At 34.0% G+C, this 18,934-nt stretch overlaps 1 protein-coding gene across 1 annotated transcript; it reads left to right on the top strand.

The window, feature by feature from the left end:
• The first annotated feature begins 5,459 nt into the window (after nucleotides 1–5,459).
• LOC145618041 (uncharacterized) lies at nucleotides 5,460–17,881 on the top strand. Its single transcript, XM_081672818.1, has 3 exons — nucleotides 5,460–6,396; nucleotides 14,087–14,255; nucleotides 17,251–17,881. The coding sequence occupies exons 1-3, from the start codon at nucleotides 5,605–5,607 to the stop codon at nucleotides 17,694–17,696; spliced, it is 1,407 nt and encodes a 468-aa protein (XP_081528944.1). The 5' UTR covers nucleotides 5,460–5,604; the 3' UTR covers nucleotides 17,697–17,881.
• Nucleotides 17,882–18,934: the final 1,053 nt, after the last annotated feature.

The raw sequence follows: 18,934 nt of genomic DNA, 5'->3' as shown, positions 1-18,934 counted from the left end.
ATTATAAGATGGGATCTCATTAGATTCGTCTCAACGTGTATCTATCAAACATATAATTTTCATAAGCTTTACAAATACGAAATTGAAGATATATGTCAATAAGTGAACGGAGTTTCCAAGATTTGATCTTATAAGGTGAGGTGAACAAAGTCTTAGTCCCGAACTATTGTTGTCCCTTGGCTAGTGCACCTCTTTGCTCTTTCCCTGACCTCCTTCTCCTCCAACTTATAAATTAGGAATACACGATTTAGGCGTCTACAAGGTGTTTATATTTCACAACTCTACCTATGTGAGGCATCTCAAATAATAAACTCCATGTGTTAGGTGAAGGTGTATTATCTGGATGCCAAAATCTATGTTAGGGTGAATAAACAGACACCCCTTTTTAGGTGAGAGATGAGTGATTAAAAAGATAATGAGCCAATGAAAAGTAAGGGTGGAATAAACATAGGGATGACAAACAAAGGAGTGTATGTGTTCATACACTTTCTCTTTCCACACTCACGTCTACCTAAAATTTCTATACTATCCCTTACCGGCTATTTATGGTGGGTTCGTATCCAACATCCATTTTCACTTGGACACCAAAATGGATATTTACTACTCGACTATTACCGGCATATACTTGTTTGTTAACCATATACTACCTACAAATTTTTACCTACACTATACGGCAGGGAACACTGCCTGCCCCCCCCCTCCGCGTGTGCCTCGCCCCCACCCCTTTTCATTTATGAACTAGTGTGTGGCCCGAACGATATCCAGGGTTGCTAGTCTGTACTTGTTGATTTCGAGTTTAAGTCTGGCTATAAACATTTTTTAGTTGTCAAACTCAATCTTTACATACTTCGTAATGGAAACAAATAGTATAATAAAACACCAATTAATCAACTTATCTAAGTTAACTATAATTTTGTTGGATAAAAAAACACAATTAATAAATGTCTTAATGGTAAGACTTGTAACTTAAGAGTTAAGACTTGTTGGTCTTGAGTTCAAGTCTTGTTATAAGCATTTTTTGGATGCAAACCTATACATGTTGTGAAGGTGACATGTCGAACTTAAAAAAGGTGACATGTCGAACTTAAAAAAGGTGACACGTGAAACATATTCTATTTTGAAAACGCTTTTTAATATCAGGCCTTGGAGGACCGAACCCACGTATGTGGCAAAATTGAGTATAGATATTCTGTAAATTTTTTGTAATATGTTCATTTCTGTATTGGTAAATGTTCATTTATAAATCATTAAATGTTCATTTTTATAATAAGAAGTTTTTGTTCAAATTAATACATTTTATGAATTGAATTTTAAGAATTTTTTTATCAATAAAAATGAGAGCAAATTTATTTATATGGATTGTTGCGTTCAAATCATTTTTATTAATAGAAGTATTGCATCATGCAATGTACATTTTTGTTTATTCGTGTTTCAACATATGTTCATTTTTGTATCATTAAACGTTCATTTCAAGAGCTATGTGTAAGTTTAATAGTAAGATGTATGCAAATACATACGTCTTAAAATTGTATTTATATAAATAAACAGTTGTTAAAAATAAATTCCAATATAAAAATTTAATTTAATTGCAATAATAATGCATTTCCATACAACTATACTATTACATGTAATTGTTTCATAAACACGAAAGTGAACATTATTGTTTGGGCAGTCGAAAGACTATCACGAAGTCGGTTTGAACATTTAGGTTTTTGTTTATGAACATATTGCTTTTCTAATATGAGCATTGAAGTTTTTTATCATTGATCATTAACCACTTGTTTACTTTTCGTAAGGAAAAGCAATCAATATTAAAAATATCATATACATACTAGATGTTTTGTATCATCTAGCTACCAATATTAGAATGAAATTCATAAAATCGAAATAAGCATTTATTTAGCTTCCAAAATGTCAAATTCTGTCTATTAAAATGAACATCGTCTCTTATATTTAATGTGTGGTATTAATATTCAAAGAACATTTTACAACATAAAAATGAACAAGCATTAAACATTTAAACTTGAATGAATATCTTTTAATGTGCAATTGAACATTTAATAAAATTTAAATAAACATCTATTAAAATAATTATCTGCATATATATGTGAATGAACATTTACCCATGTGTAAATGAACATATATTATTGTAAATATAAACATAATATCAATATAAAAATGAACTTCAATTACCATTTCTATACATTGTCATTTAATACATTTCGTATAAATAACAGGTATATAAAATCATCTTTATTGTGTGTTGTTTTTAATAAATATCCTTTCTCAATATATACACCGATGTCTTCTACTTTTTTATATAATTATCCTGTGTAATAAGAGATCTAGTTTTTAAACCATTAATAAACATTTACACATACAAATATGAACCCATTATTAGAAAATGATCATATACAGTGCAATATAAAAATGAACAATTATTAAAATATAAATGAACATTTTTCAATATGAACTTGAACAAGTGTTAAAAGTCAAACGAGCATTAAAAATAGTTTTCATTATGAACTAAATTAAGTATACCTATAGAAAATATGTGAAGTAATCGGCCAAAAAATAGACATCATTAAGAGATTATTAGAATTCATTATGTAGATCGGTTACTGATATGTGAATGATCGCTTAATCTAAATGAAACTGAACATTCATAAAAAAAAAAAAAAATTCACTACAAACTAAATTTACACTTATATAATTTTACGAAATAGATCAAATTATCCATAAAACAAGGACAATTAAACTCTGTTTTCAATTTTTATGTCCAACAATGTTGTAATCAAACAACACACCATAAATTAATTCAACACAGAAGAGTGTATATATATATATATATACCAAACATTATTTTAATATTATTATATTAAATCACTTCTATGATAAAAAAAAGTATAAGAATTCAAGAGCTACTATCAAAATTTTAATATGTTTACTGAAAATAATTGAATAATATGGCAAAAAGTTAGGGTTTGCACTTTTTTTCTTCCAAAAATAACTTACAATTTGATTTTATATCCTTGCAATTGTGTGACTTCATCTCTTATATCAAAGACCACACTTGATTTTTATACAGAATTTCGAGTTTTTGAGTAAATATTTTTGCAAATTTTGATAAGAAAGAATATAGAGTGAAGATTAAAAGTGTATACTAATTTTAGGAGAGAGAAAACAATGCTTCTATCTTATATATTTTTGGGGTGTAGAAAGTAAACTATAACAGTGTGTTGTTTGGGGAAAGTGGATAGTGGGGGTGTAGGAAGTGCTACCTATACTAGAGTGTAGGCATATATAATTATATACTACCCACCTATAACAAGTATACAACTAAGCCCAATTGGAATTATGTTTGTAATTTTGTAATTTATAATGATAATAAAAGGTACAGTTGGATAAGAGGATGGAGACGAGGTGCGTTAAGTTGGTTGATATGATTTAATATCCACCGTTTTCTCACTACCCATAGTAGTTATGAACTTTAATATCATATCGTCTAATACATATCTAAGGCCATTTTTTCACTTTATTATGCTTAGAACAATAAGTTATACTCCGATCCATTTTGATAAAGGGCAAATAAGAGTTAATTAAGTTTGCAACTAATATAAGTTATAATAAAATCAAAAAGTTTAGATAAGTTCATATAAAATTGGATAAGTTCAGATAAGATGGCACTTTGTATGAGTTTAGATACTTGAAAGTTAGGTGAATAAAACAACCAAACATCCATAAGTTATATCCATACTCGCTCTAACTAAGATAATTGCGCTATGATACACGCATTTGTCAAATGTCATCCCTAGATAAACACAAAGAAGGTAGAGATGATAAAATATCGGGACATGCTAGGCCTTTGTATAATATCTCGTGCTCAAAACTTGCAAAATAATGTTAGACTTATTGGATTTTTTAGGCCAACTCGGATTTTGAACAAAAAAAAAATAAAATTTTAAGGCTACTCTATACTTTCACTTTTATGAGCTGAACTAGTTTGAACCAACGAGCCGGACCATTGATGACTACAACTAAAAAGGGCCAAAGCGTGTAATATATAGGGCGGAATGATTTTGGATTACATTCCCTTCCTATCTGATTAAGTAAAACACCAATGGCCATTTTCTCATTTCTCTAACTAATCTTACTTGTTAAGATGAATGGCAGGTAAGAGTCTGTTCCGTTCATCTTATTTTAAAATATTTCAGATTTAATAAGTTTTAATAAAAGTTACTCAAATACAAATTACAAGTTAAATAAGTTTTAATAATAATGTCTAATAAATTAAGAAAAGTTAAGATAAATTTAAATCAATGAAAATTAGGTGAATAAAATACACTCTAACAAACAAAGTACTTCCTCCGTTTTTAAATATTTGCTCTACTTTTCTTTTTTGGCCGTTTTTTAATATTTGCTCCATTTTCTTATTAGGAAAGCTTTTACAATCATCAATCAATCATCAATAACTATATACTAAAAGACACACCAGCAATGACACGCGTCATCTTCTGGTGTGTCCTTAGTTTTTTTTTTTTTTTTTTTTTTTTTTTTTTTTTTTTTTTTGAAAAAATTATTTAAGAATAAAATCCTTTACATATATAAAGTATAATGGAAGATTTGATGCATCTTTCAAAAAAAAATATTGAGCACTATGAACTTAAATTAAGCAAAAAATAAAATAAAAAATAATATTCTTACCATATTTGTGATATAGGGAGTATTTGTTTTAGGAAAGACATACATTATATATGTACGTATTATATATGTCATACGTACTACGTTTATTACAAGAAGATTATATATTTTCTTAATAGAAGCTAAGCTACAAGCTTCAACAATGAAATGCCCATATCAAATCAACTAATGAAACTTTTGCTATTTCCTTGAATTATTTATGACTAGAATATTAATAAATTAAAACTATACTATAATTAACTATGGATACTTCAATAAAACTTGCCAAGACCGGCACATGTTGATAATTATTAGTTTAATTTTTTCTTGCCAAATTTTGTTGTTCCATTGAATATAACATACAAAAGTAATTTTTTTTAAAATATATATAGTGTTAATTTTAAAAATAGTTATTGGAAATTACCGTGCGTGGCACGGGAGCTAACCTAGTATTTAATTAATTTCTCTCATCTAGTGGACACTACATAAATCACATTTTATTAATTTCATATTCTCTCTCCTCCTATTATCTCCCCTACTTTTACTTTATATGAAGTACAATTTTTTATTCTTCCACTCACCCCATTACCTTCATATTTTATTACGTTTTCCAATTTCTCCTAAAACTTCATGGAAAAATACAGCAAATATTTAAAAACGGAAGGAGTAACAAACTTAAGAAGCGAGGGTACTCAAATTTAATAATTGCCCAATACGGAATACTCACATAAATTCTGACGTCCCCATATTTTATGTCATCAACCAAACAATACGATTAGTAGTTCCTCGACTATTTAGCGATAACGACATTAGATCACCATTTATTGCTAATCTGCAAACCTCTATTACAGATTTGCAGCTAATCGAAAACGAAAACCAACTTATTTCAATCATTACGCGCAACTTCCTCTCTCCTCCTCTTCAATGGCGGATTCCGATCAAACTCCGGCGAGAATCCGGCCAATCGGCGGCACAGAAAACAGCTGGTGCAAAGCCATTATTGGGGGCACAGGAATAACAGTTCTATCTCTCCTCCTTAACAAACACCCTGATTCCACTCTTCTCCAAACCTCTCTTCACAAACTCCAGAATTCCCACCCAATTCTCCGCGCCAAACTCCATTTCAACCCTTCTACCTCCACTTTCTCTCTCCTCATCCCTTCTTCTTCTTCCTCCCTCAATCTCCACCGCTTCGATCTTCAATCGACGTCCCAGATCATACAATCGCAAAAACCCAATGTGGGTCCTACTGATATCAGCTCCTTCCAGATCGTTCTAGAACACGAGCTTAACGACAACCCCTGGAAGAATCTTGGTTCATTGGAGGAGGAGGATGGTGATGATGGGGTTGATGTGTTGCATGCGAGTGTGTATGAGATTGAGGAGAGAGAGAAATGGGCGGTTATGATTAAGGTTCATACTGGGGCGTGTGATCGGACGGCTGCGGTTGCGGTGATGAAGGAATTGACGGCCTTGATGATGAGTGGTGGTGGTGGGTCCCAGGAGGAGGAAGGAGAAGTGGGTTTGGGGGTTGAAGAGTATATTCCGAGTGGAAAGACGAATAAGCCCTTTTGGTCTCGTGGGGTGGATATGCTGGGTTATTCTTTGAATTCCTTTCGGTTGAGTAATTTGGAGTTTGTGGACCCGAATTCGCCTCGTAGTTCCCGGGTTGTTAGGTTGTTAATGGATTCGGATCATACCACCAAGCTACTTGAGGTATATACATTATGCTATATACACTATCTACATTGGTCATTTGGTTTCAATTGTGTATTTTTGACATGATGGTGAATATTGTGTATTGATTAAGTTGGATTTGGTTTTATGATTACCTAGTTTTCTACTTGTGTAATGCATGGTGGTTTTTCGAATAATTGATGTTAGGCCATGGAGGACGATTGTATCATGTAGGAGTGTGGGTATAAATCGTAGTATTGTTGACTAAACTCATTTGGTTAATAGAGCGAGGCATTTGGTTTTTGTTTTAGAGTGGTTGTGTTGGTATCGGTATAAGAGAATACTTCGTATTGTATATAATAATACTATGGATGTGTTTATAGAATGAAATGAAAGTATGACTAATGAATATAATCTTTGAGCTTTTGGGGTATTGCTCGGGTTGCTTTTAGTATTGTAATCATTTGATCTATAGGTAATGGGAAATTTTACCCTGATAGTGTTGTATGACTGTAGTAGTTTGAGACAATGATCTTGTAAAGATGATAATAATGAAACTCGAACATAGAAAAGCCTGGATTAAGCATACTAGAATGCCAATTTTTAGAGAGATGCAACATTTTCGGGTGTATGATTTACTACTTACTACTATTGATGTGCAAATCTTAGAAAGGAACTCATATACATATGATTGATATGATGGGTCGGTTGAATGTTTTGTGATGAATTTATCAAGAAGGATTGTGAAGCAAGAAGTGGTGTTGGCTGACTTGGTTATAGTGATAGCCCACATGTTGTCAGGTTTAAAGCTGTCAATCAAGGAATTTTTAATTTTAAGATTCTTAGAAAGGTATTCTAGCAAAATACACTAAAGGAGCTAGTCTTACCTGTGTTTTGTTGGCTTCATGAAATGAAATATTCATCTTTGTAAGAGTGATATGTTGATTGGGATTTTATTAGGCTCACTGTATATTCTGACTTAAAAAGCCAACAAAGGTACTCACGTGCACATGATGGGTTAATCAAATTGTTTTGTGAAGATTTCATCATACAGAAGGAATTTGAAGTAAGATTGTTGGTTTTGTAGTATCAAGTAGGCCACAATTGTCAGGTTTCAAGTTGCCAATGAAGGGAAGTTTGCTTTAAGGTACTAAGAATTCAAGCAAAAATTTCTTGGTATTCGCATATAATTTTGTTAGTATTATAGATAGGCCTTTGACTAAGGGTAAAACTTTGTCATAGCATTCTTGATGGATTAATTTTGATCTTGGCTTAGGCTGGTGAATTAAATGGTATTGGTGGGGATGATTGTCCAATCAGGCTAAAATTCTTGATGGTACTGTTACTTATTTTGAAGCTCCAATGACATTTCTTTCATCCATTGTTCTTTTGAACTATAATTCAGCAGTATGTGATCATCAGAAGTTACTGCTTTCATGTTTTACACTCAAATAGTGCTTTAGGTTGGATTATATAGATCCTTTGCTTGTGCATTTGTTGTTAATTCATCACTATACTGACCCATTATTTAAATAATAATTTATATAATCACTTTGTAACATAGTGCTGTGTTGCTTTACCAGTTACTACAGTCTGTCAAAAAACTTGTTATTGTAATGCTGCTGAATTCTATGAATAGGGATATTCTTCACCCATATACTAGTCATTATGCCATACGTTGGTCATTTGTTTTCAATTGTGTTTTATTGAAATGATGTGAATTTGGATTAGTTGGATTTGCTTTTAATAGCTAGTTTTTTCTACTTGTGTAATGCATGAATGGTTTTCGAATAATTGATGTTAGGACATGGATGACGATTGTAAGATGTAGGAGTGTAGATATAACTCGTAGTGTTGTAGATTAAAATCATTTTGTTAATAGAGCGAGGCATTTGGTTTTTGTTTTACAGTGGTTGTGTTGGTATAAGTATAGGAAAACCTCGTATTGTATATAATACTATAGATGGCTTACAAAATGAAAGTATGACTAATGAATATACGTCTTTGAGCTTTGGGTATTGCTCCGGCTGCTTTCAATATTGTAATCATTTGAGTTATAGGAAATGGGAAATTTTACCCCAATAGTGTTATACAATGGTACTAGTTTGAGACAATGACCATGTAAAGATGATACCAATGGTCTCATCAAAAAAAGAAAAGAAAAGAAAAGAAAAGAAAAGGAAAAAAAAAAGATAATGAAACTCGAACATAGAAAAGCCTGGATTAAGCATACTAGAATGCCAAGTTTTAGAGAGATGCAACATTTTTGGGCGTATGATTTACTACTTACTACTATTCAAATCTTAGAAAGGAACTCATATACATATGATGGGTTGGTTGAATGTTTTGTGATGATTGATGAATTTATTAAAAAGAAGGATTTTGAAGCAAGAAGTGGTGTCGGTTGACATGGTTGTAGCGATAGATCAAATGTTGTCAGGTTTTAAGCTGTCAATCAAGAAATTTTTAATTTTAAGATACTTAAAAAGGTATTCAAGCAAAATACACTAAAGGAGCTAGTGTTACCTTTGTGTTGTTGGCCTGTTTATCATATTTTTGGTTAGCTTCATGAAACTAGACATTCATCTTTGTAAGAGTGATATGTTGATTGGGATTTATTAGGCTCACTGTATGTTCTGACTTAAAAAGCCAACAAAGGAACTCACATGCACATGATGGGTTGATCAAATTGTTTTGTGAAGATTTCATCAACAGAAGGAATTTGAAGTAAGATTGTTGGTTTTCATAGTATCAAGTAGGCCAGAATTGGTACGTTTCAAGTTGCTGATGAAGGAAAGTTTGCTTTAAGGTACTAAGAAAGGTATTCAAGCAAAAACTTCTTGGGTATTGGTATATAAGTTTGTTAGTATTATAGATAGGCCTTTGACTGTCAAGGGCAAAACTTTGTCATAGCATTCCTGATGGATTACTTTTGATCTTGGCTTTGGCTGTGAATTATATGGTATTGGTGGCTATAGTTGTCCAATCAGGGTGAAATTCTTGATGGTACTGTAACTTATTATGAAGCTCCAGTGACATTTCTTTCATCCATTGTTGTCCTTTTGAACTATAATTTAGCAGTATATGATCATCAGAAATTATTATTTTCATCTTTTACACTCAAATAATGCTTTAGGTTGGATTTTATAGATCCTTTGGTAGTGCATTTGTTGTTAATTCATCACTACACTGACCATAATATAAATAATAATTTATATAATCACTTTGATAATAGTGTGGTATTGCTTTACCAGCTACTACAGTCTTTTAAAAAACCTTTATTATTGTAATGCTGCTGAATTATACAAATAGGGATATTCTTCACCCATATACTAGTCATTAATTCATTATGAACGGCTGGAAGTTGGTGCTTCTCATATCGCGCAAAATTACAAGCCCCCCCCCCCAAAAAAAAAAACCAGTGTCGTTTGCAGTCCTATTTCAAATGTACCTGGAATGCATAATTAGACACCTGATTGTTGTGAACTTTGAGTAGCTATAACCAAAAAAAAGAAGTTATTTGTCTCAGTGGTCTGGTAATCTGGCCTCTCAATTACAATTATGTGACGTTGGGAAGATCTAGGTTTTACATGTTGACCTCTCCCATCGCAGAAAAAGCCACATTTAGTTTGTTGTTATAGTCCCTTTACTGACAATTTTCAGCAACACTGAGTTAATAGCAATGGATTGTGGTGCATTGTCTCATGTACTCACTGCAACACCCCCCCCCCCCCCCCCAAAAAAAAAAAAAAAGCACCAAGGCTTACCTTGATATGAGTTTCTAATGGCATATATTACTGCATAGTTTGGACATAGCGTGGATCCTTTTGTAGGTGGACCTTTCTCTTATTTTGGCTGGCTCTTGATCCTTAGGGCAGCAGTAAGTAGCAGTAACCAGTTCTTTACAGGAGATGATGATCTCAGGTGAAGAAAATGGAGGGAGATGGGAGCATGTGTGCACTGGTATCTTCACTTGTTGCAAGGGAGGTTTGGCAGCCAAAAATTCACAACATGGAGAAACGTGTTTATGAAAAGGAGGGTTGGAGGGGTTGATGATTTAGGAAATTGGAAGATGAGCAGAAGGTGGAAACTGGAACCGTGTGCCTATAAACTAGATCAATTTCCAAAAAACACTTTCATATCTTTTTGAAAGAAAAAGAAAACGCCTTTTATTCTTCTCTGATAGCTTTCTTCAACCTCAATCACAAAATTATCTCTTATTACCTTGTTTGATACTTTAATACTTAAACCTTCTCTCATGTCTGTTGTTGCATTGCTGCTAGCACTGTTCTGTTAGTGTTTGCTATGATATGTCCCCAAAGAACTTTCAAGGCAATTGGTCTTCTATGCTCCATGGTTGGCATTTCACAATTGTCAAATCTTTTGGACCATTATCAAATGCAATGTTCTTCAACCTTTGTTAAGCAGGGGAGGGTGGCAGTTGGGAGGCAGGGAAGTGGCAGTTTTAACTGATTGTTGTTGCCGATGGTTGTGTTCTGGTGCGCATTGCCGTATTCCTCTATTCTTTCCTTTTGCTGTTCACTCGGACTCATCTTTAAGACATTAAGAACACAATTATAAAATCCAGCCTCTCCAATCTCCATACAAACCCATCCCTGGTAGAATTAGACATATATGGAGGGAAATTTAAGATGTCTGTGTGAAATTCAGGTACATTGGAAATCAGGATGATGATTAGGAGGGCTAGGAAAATTTACTGAGTAATAAATTCGTTTAGGTTTCAAAATTTCTCTTTCCTCATTAAAAGTACTTCGTATATGATAAAGGATTAAAACTACTTTATAGAAGGTTTAAACAAACAATTAGAAGTTAAAACCTTAGGAGAGTTTTATTTCTTTTCTTTTTAAGTGGTATGTTGAAAGAAGATGTAGGAAGAGTTTAAGAAGAGATTACTGTTTTTATTTTTCCTATTTTTGGGTGTGAGATTGGGAGATGTGAAGTTTTTGTGTGAAAGAGCATGGATTTCATTGAACATAAAGTATTAGATTCTGATTTATGGGCTGTTTTTGTTATGCCAATTTTTTCAGTTCATAGCCATTTGAAAGTAAACCATCCCTATGAAAAAAGTAACTGGCCTGCCCTCCTGAGGTTTTTTTACCTTTTAATATGTCATTTCCTTTTATTAAATCATTATTGCCCCACTTATGGGTTTAAGGCTTTGATTGATTGATTGATATTGCTCTTCTTTGGTCTGACACACATTCTGGGTGTCAGCAAGTGGCAGAGGGGTTTCAGAGCCTGTAGTCCTGGACAAGACAAACTCCTCTTCCTTTGTTTCCATCTCACCTGGACACATTTAGCACCGTTTCCTATTCTCCTGAACTGGTTACTATGTAACTGCTTCATCCTTAAGACATTCAGCATAGTCAGGCTCCTATATGAAATTTTGAATAGATTAATGGCATATAAACCTTCTAATGAACCGCCTACCGCTACTGACCTTAGATATGAAGCTAGTTTTTCTGGTAGTAAATGCTTTTGACTTTGTAATAGACTGATAGTGAAGAATTACTTCTGCTCAGCCACAACAATCTGCACGCACTCCCAGTTTTTGATGCTGTTATATGTATGCTTTTGCTCCATATCATATCACATAATGTTATCTGGTGTTACTTAATGTCGTTTGGAACTTTAGACAATTGGATAGTTGATATACTTTGGCATGGCTGGTTTCTGTTTATCCCCTCTTCTTTCATTATATTTTTTCATTACCTCTCGTTTTTGCTATACCTGACTACTCTTTACTGATTTTTTTTTTCTTTTTTTTTTAAATTTTATTTGTCTGTGGAGGGGGGAGGGTGTTTAAAAGTAACTTTGTTTTATTGATGGAAATATCTAACCAAAGTATTTGGTGAGGAAAAGACAAAAAACCACTGAGGCCTAGCCTAGATTGAGTTTAGTGAGTAGTGGGGATAGTTGTGGGAGGATCCATCACCAGGACACCAAGTGACTCATTTAGGGGCAAATCCGCTAATTTTTCCAAAGATGTTAGTTTAATATGTCAGTAATAAATACAAGTTTGATTTATTTTTCATTTTTTTTTATATCTTCTGGTGTGAAGGAATTATAGAATCAATTACTTTTTTTTTTTAAACAGATTCAGATTTCTGATGAGAGATCAATCAATGAAAGCCCCCATAAGTGGGATTGGCTACATGAACCAAATTTGATTATTCCGTGTAAATATCAACAAAGATCCTCCTCCTCCATCCCTTACGATCCAATGTCTCATCCTCAGGCACATCCATATACTATTTCAAAAAAAAAAAAAAAGGCACATCCATATACTTCATATCCTTCCTAACTCCTTCCAACCAAGTCATTTTCGGTCTCCCTCTCCCTCGCTTAACCCATCCATCGTCCCACTCTTCCACTCTTCGTAGTGGTGCACCCTCGGGTCTCCGTCTTACATGCCTTAACCAACGTTGACGATTTTCCCTTAGTTTGTCTGCAATGCCTGCCACACCTAGCGAATAACCTCATTTCTAATTCTATCTCTTAGAGTGTTCCCGCACATCCACTTTAATATTCGCATTTTTGTAACTTCTATCTTTTTACTGTGCTCCTTCTTAAAAACCCAACATTCTATACCATAGAGCAACACTGGTCTTATGAAAGAGAAATAATAATATTGCGATGCGAGTTTCATATCATCAACAGTAGAAGAAGAAGGTTTCCCAAACAATTGTAGACTGGTGGGCTTGAAGCTATTGTTTGTGAAATCAATCAAAATTAACAAATAAAAGAGGGGAAGAGAGAGACACTGATTGTTGGGGCTGAACTATTATGTGGGTTGTTATTACACTGAGAGGAGGGGGGGGGGGTAGAGTAATGAATTACCCTTATATCATTCATATGAAGTCGGAAATCTACTGGCGAAACAATTTAACCTCAATCCAGGCCTATGATTGCAGCCCATAGTTTTTACTGCCCTAACTTTTACCCCTCTTTTCAGCCAATGTTGGCAACCCCTAAACATATGTAAATTGCATCAAAAGCTTAATGTAGTATTAGAAACCCTGAAAACCCAATGATTATATCATGGTCCTAAATGAACATATAACGTGAACTTTCAAAATTTATGAACTTATAGCTCAAAGATTACAAACATATATGCTCATTTTATTGAATTATATGCTCATCTGTGAGTACCCTATCCATGATATATTTTTTACTGAAAAGAGTGAGAACCCACCTTCTGGTAATTTCTCTAGATGGGATCGTATGTGCCAAGAAGTGGGTTATAGAATTTAACTGGCGTACAACGAAACAAAACAAATAACATTAGAAAAAAAGCAAATTAAACATCTACTAACAATGAAATAGCCTGAAAATGATATGCTTAGGACCTACCAAGCAGGATCTCAATCAGCAGGCATCATTTGCCAATCTGGTTCATTGCATTTAGTGGTGGAGAATAGAGGAAAATTGAATCAAAAGAATACAGAAAGACCACAATTCTTCTCAGTAAAATGATCTGAGCTACAGTAATATGTAGGAACAGGAAGGGAGCAGTAGCTAATTTCTATTTCATGGTGCAGCCTGAGGCTAGTGATGTTGACTCATGTTTGCATCATAATTTTTAGTTCATGAATGTTAAATATTGGTTCATGCTTATTTGACATATCGCTTCAGAAGGAAAGAGTTGTGAGCATGCAATTCTTTCTGGAAGGACCTGCTTAAAGATTACTGATTCAAAAAATTTCAGGGATGCAAGACTAGAGGGATTAAATTATGTGGTGCCCTGTCAGCAGCAGCTTTGATTGCCGCACGGTTGTCCAAATGCCTTCCTGATGGTGAATGGGAGAAGTATGCTGTGGTGACTTTGATTGATTGTCGTAAACTTCTTGAGCCTGCCCTTTCTAGCCATCATGTTGGTAAGTCTGTACGGTCTTTCTTTGCTATACATCAGAATTTTCTTCACAGAATCAGATTGTATCATGTGCTTTGTGAATTGTTATTAATGAAGCAAGTGTCTTTCTTCTTTTCCTTGACATTATGGTTTTCCTGCTACTATATGACCACCTGTATGGTATTTTCAGATCACTATATGGTATTATATTAGTTTGGGTTGCTATTGTGATCGCTAATACTTTTTTATTAATAGTATTACCAATCAATAATTCTTTTTCAATTTTGTTTTAATGTGAGTTGTTTTCAAAATTAAGCTAATATTAGAGTTACTTCTTAAATTCATGAACCCTTTTTACATATTATTTGTTTATATTAGAACATCCTAATATGACAAGGTAAAGTTTTAAATGTGAGGGTAACTGAAAAAAATCATGGTATAGTTCAGGATAGCTTTATGAAGTTTTTTCGTTAGCTTTTAATGAAAGCGACCATTTTCCGTCTCCCTTCACTAAGTGAGAAAAGCAAAAGGATAGATTAAAGCAATAAAAACTATTGTTGCTAATTGCTATGGACTTTGTTTCAGCCGCTAGCAGTCTACCATTTCCTTTTGTTGTATTAGGAGATGCTTATGCACCCCCTGATGGGTCTGATTAATTAACAAGGTCTTCCAATCAATTTAGGTCAGAAGAATTTGAGAACACTCTATAAACAGGGATTAGGACTGGTAATCAAAGGCCTTCCCTTGAACCAGCTTGGTGAGACTTAGCAACCTTGTGCACTTGTTGGCACTTTTTCTACGCAAGCCTGGCCTCCTTCCTTTTTGTTTCGTGTGCATAGTAGCATACAAATGCATTACTAACTCAACTAATAACAAGAATATCCTCGTCATTGCTTGACGATTTAATTTTGGAGGTCCTTTGCCTTGTTCCTTAACCAGTGTGCTGTTTCCTCTGTGCCTTTAGATGAATCAGCGAACTGTCCTTGGGGAGGGGCATTACGGGTAGTCTAATTTTCTTAGTAGCCATCAAAGTTAGTATACATAAGGGAGGATATGCAAAAAATTAAGAGAGGTCACCTATCACGACCTAAAGTTTTAAGAGACTTGTGACCTAAAGTCACTACCTTGGAGAGTGATAGCCTTAAGCTACCAATCACTACAAGCTTTTAAAAACATTGAATTTTATTAATCAAATAATCAATCTTTTCTCTCTATTTTCCTGCTATTTTGTGTGAGCAATTTAGTAGTAATCTGAGTCCATTACTGCAAGTAATAGGCAATCTAAGTAGAAAGCAGCTATGAAACCACTGATGTCTGGAACTAGTTTAAATATGCTCGGTGTCTTCCTTTTCTTTTGCTTGGTGGTGAGTGTTGTAAAATAAATCTTTTTTTTTTTAAGGAAAAGGACACTTCATTAATAATTTCCAAATTGGCAGAGGGGAGACTTGTTCTTAATACTTCGATTTCTCTACAGTTTATTTCTCAAGGTTTGATTTTCTTTGCGAGATCAGAATTTGTGGTTTCTTAGGTGGGTGAAGCCTTAATCTCCTTTACCAAGCTTGGCCTTCTTATGGGATCAAAACTAGGAGTGACTTCTAAGGATCCAGAGATTTAGAGAGTCTATACAGGTTGAAATGTTTCTTTGTTGGATAATGATTTAGTTTCCTAGTTTTCCTTTGAGGACTACATTATGTATATCCAATCTGTCTTTCTATTATGATCTCGTAAAACTTGTTCCTTTTGAGTTTCTAATTGCTGTGGCTGATAGCTCAGGTTACACAAGAATTTTTGTGCTCTTGGATTTGAGATGGGAGAGAATATATAACCCCAAAGCTGAGGGAGTTATGTTTATTGGTTGCTGGTGTCATTAACAAGTCTTAGATGGGAAAATGGCTTTGGATTTTCTGCCAGAAATTTAATTTCCTTTGGTATGGAGCAACTAGAGTTAGGCACTTAGGCTGCTGTATAAATTTAGTGAATGAAACATAGTAGCAGGGAGTTGCAAATCTCATTGTACCCCTTGCGAGTTCATTTCCCAAAGCTTCTAAAGTAAGGGGAGTCTAGTTGCTTTATCGGAAGAACCTTGGACATTGTAATTCTTAGGTCTACTGCTTCTAAGGTTGAGTTGAATGAGCTTGCTTATGTTGGGTATTCTTAGGCCTACTACTTCCAAGGAATCCAGATAGAGCATTTCCTCTTAAAACCACTTAAGGACAATTAACCGTGACACTATGAGAGCTATATATGTTTGTAATCTTTGAGCTATATATGTTTCCAACTTCTATATTGAAGGCTATAGCTTTAAAGTACATGAGAGCTTTTAGGAAGAAAACTTGAAGAGACTTCAAACTAATGACAAGATGCATGTTTTGAGGACCCATATAAAGTTATCAGGTATGGCTGATACATGGTATGAATTTTGGGAAGTGAAAAATGTTACTTGAGTTTTGGATAGCTTAAGAGGAAGCAAAGATTGTGCTTGTTAACTATGGGTATTAAGTGGGTGATTGAGTTACAGAGAAACAATTGTGCTTTTATTTTTATTATTTCTTTTTTCTTTCTAGCTTCTCTTTGCGTGTGTTTCATGGGGAGTCTTTAGAAAACCCTAGAAGTTTCCTTTATTTTCTTAGTTTTTACAGGATTTCTGGTCCCCCTTCACTCTATGCTGCATAATTGATACATGTAAAAAAAGGGAGGAAATGCTGAGTGTGCAATGTGTCTTGTCAGACTAATCAGTAGTATGGTGAAATCGTTTGCTTTGTGTTTAATTTTTTCCTCAATGATTAAGCCAATTGTTTGTAAATACACGCTGCTGTATTGCATGTATAAAAGGAGGAGTTATTCCAGTAAATTTGGTTATGGTATGAAAATACATACAAGCAGCTGGAAATGTGAATTTTGTCCAGTGTCAGCTGTTATGTGGAAGTTTAGCATTTTTTGACGTGAATTTGTTGTAAACTTTGTTAACATACAAATTTTGTTTGAAAATAACCTTGCTGCTTCTCCATGCATGGATTCAGGATTCTATCATTCTGCCATCCTCAATACTCATGACATGAAAGGAGGCGAGGAGCTGTGGGAGCTCGCAGGAAGAACTTACACATCCTTCGCAGATGCAAAGAACTCAAACAAGCATTTTTCAGACATGGCTGACCTCAACTTTCTCATGTGCCGGGCCATTGAAAATCCAGGTTTGACTCCATCTTCTTCCTTGAGAACCTCCTTTATCTCAGTTTTTGAAGATCCAGTAATTGATGAAACAAATGAGGACCATAAGGAACTAGGGATAGAAGATTACATGGGCTGTGCCTCTACTCATGGTGTGGGCCCTACCATTGCTATATTTGATACTGTAAGGCAAGGCAAACTGGATTGTGCATGTGTCTATCCATTTCCTTTGCATTCAAGAGAACAAATGCAAGAATTGATTGACAATATGAAGAAAATCCTTATTAATTGTTTGTAATTCTTTTGAGAGGTAGGGGCCTTAATAAAGCTTCGCGGACTTGTATGAATTTGCAGCTGTATAATTAAGGAAAAATGTAAATGATTCATCATTCCTTAATCTTTCTGCAGTATGTTACTGCAATTTACGTGATGATCCTACCTTGTCTAGAGGAAACTTTCGTACCCCCTCCCCGCAGATGTTCTACATTGCTGCTATACTGCTTATAGTCAGCATCCCCTCGATTTCTCTGTCCTTTTCGGTTGTATTTCCTTTTTTCTGACAACAACCATTGAAGATGTTTCAGTTCAGTCAATGATTGAGACATTGTACATGGTTGTTTTGTTTGGTTGCCTTTATTATCCATGAAACTTAGGTAAATTTTATAGTTTCTGCTTTAGAGGATGAATCTAGTGGTTACAAGAAAGGATTACCCAAATCAAGGTAATCAGTCAACTAGACAAAATTTGTTTTAAAAGAGTACTCATGGATATATGAGCGAATACGATCACTGATTAGAACAGTAGAGAATAAGCAGGGACAACCCCCCCCCCCCCCCCCCATTCCTTAAACCTTACTTGTAGCACAGGCGCACAGCTGCACAGTAGCACAATTCCTAACCAGTTCCGTAAAAGTTTGCTTGCAAAATAACTTGTGTTTGAGAAACAGAGGGAGTATTGTTTTACCTTTACCTTTATCTTCCATGAATTATGAGTATAGTTTGTACTATTAAGGCCCCGTTCTCTTCACCTTAATTTTGCTGAACTTAAATTAATTTTACTGAACTGAAATTATTTTTGCTGAATTTAAATTATTTTTACTGAACTTAAATTAATTTTACTGAACTGATATTATTTTTGCTGAACTGAAATTATTTTTATTGATTTTCTATTATAATTCTTCTTTAAGAAAACTGAATTTTACTAAACTGAACTTATTTTTTACTGAACTGAAATTAATTTTACTGAACTGAACTAAAATTATTTTTACTTAATATTATTTTTTAAAGCTGAAGAGAACAGGGCCTAACTTCTTAATTTTGGAAGAGTTTTGTACAAGTTTTAGATAGATGATTGAAAGACTAATCTACGGAGTATTTTTAAACATGCTACTTTGAATAATTTTTGATTTGTCAAATTAAAAAAAAAAAATGTCATACTCAAGCTGTTAAGCATGTTGTACGGGTCCTACGGACTGAAGTCCAAGTCAGTACAACCATGAAAGTTGGTTGCTTTGAAAATGACACCTTACTAGATCCG

This window comes from Chenopodium album, chromosome 26, assembly GCF_948465745.1.
Source record: "Chenopodium album chromosome 26, dcCheAlbu1.1, whole genome shotgun sequence".
In the NCBI taxonomy this organism is placed as follows: Eukaryota; Viridiplantae; Streptophyta; class Magnoliopsida; order Caryophyllales; family Amaranthaceae; genus Chenopodium; species Chenopodium album.
This window is presented reverse-complemented; position numbering and strand designations above follow the sequence as displayed.

What these genes read in the sequence shown, in the direction of transcription:
- LOC145618041 (XM_081672818.1), top strand. Translation starts at nt 5,605, where the DNA reads ATGGCGGATTCCGATCAAACTCCGGCGAGAATCCGGCCAATCGGCGGC. An exon ending in ATACCACCAAGCTACTTGAG is followed by an intron (nt 6,397 to 14,086) that starts GTATATACATTA and finishes AAAAAATTTCAG; the next exon opens with GGATGCAAGACTAGAGGGAT. An exon ending in CCTTTCTAGCCATCATGTTG is followed by an intron (nt 14,256 to 17,250) that starts GTAAGTCTGTAC and finishes GCATGGATTCAG; the next exon opens with GATTCTATCATTCTGCCATC.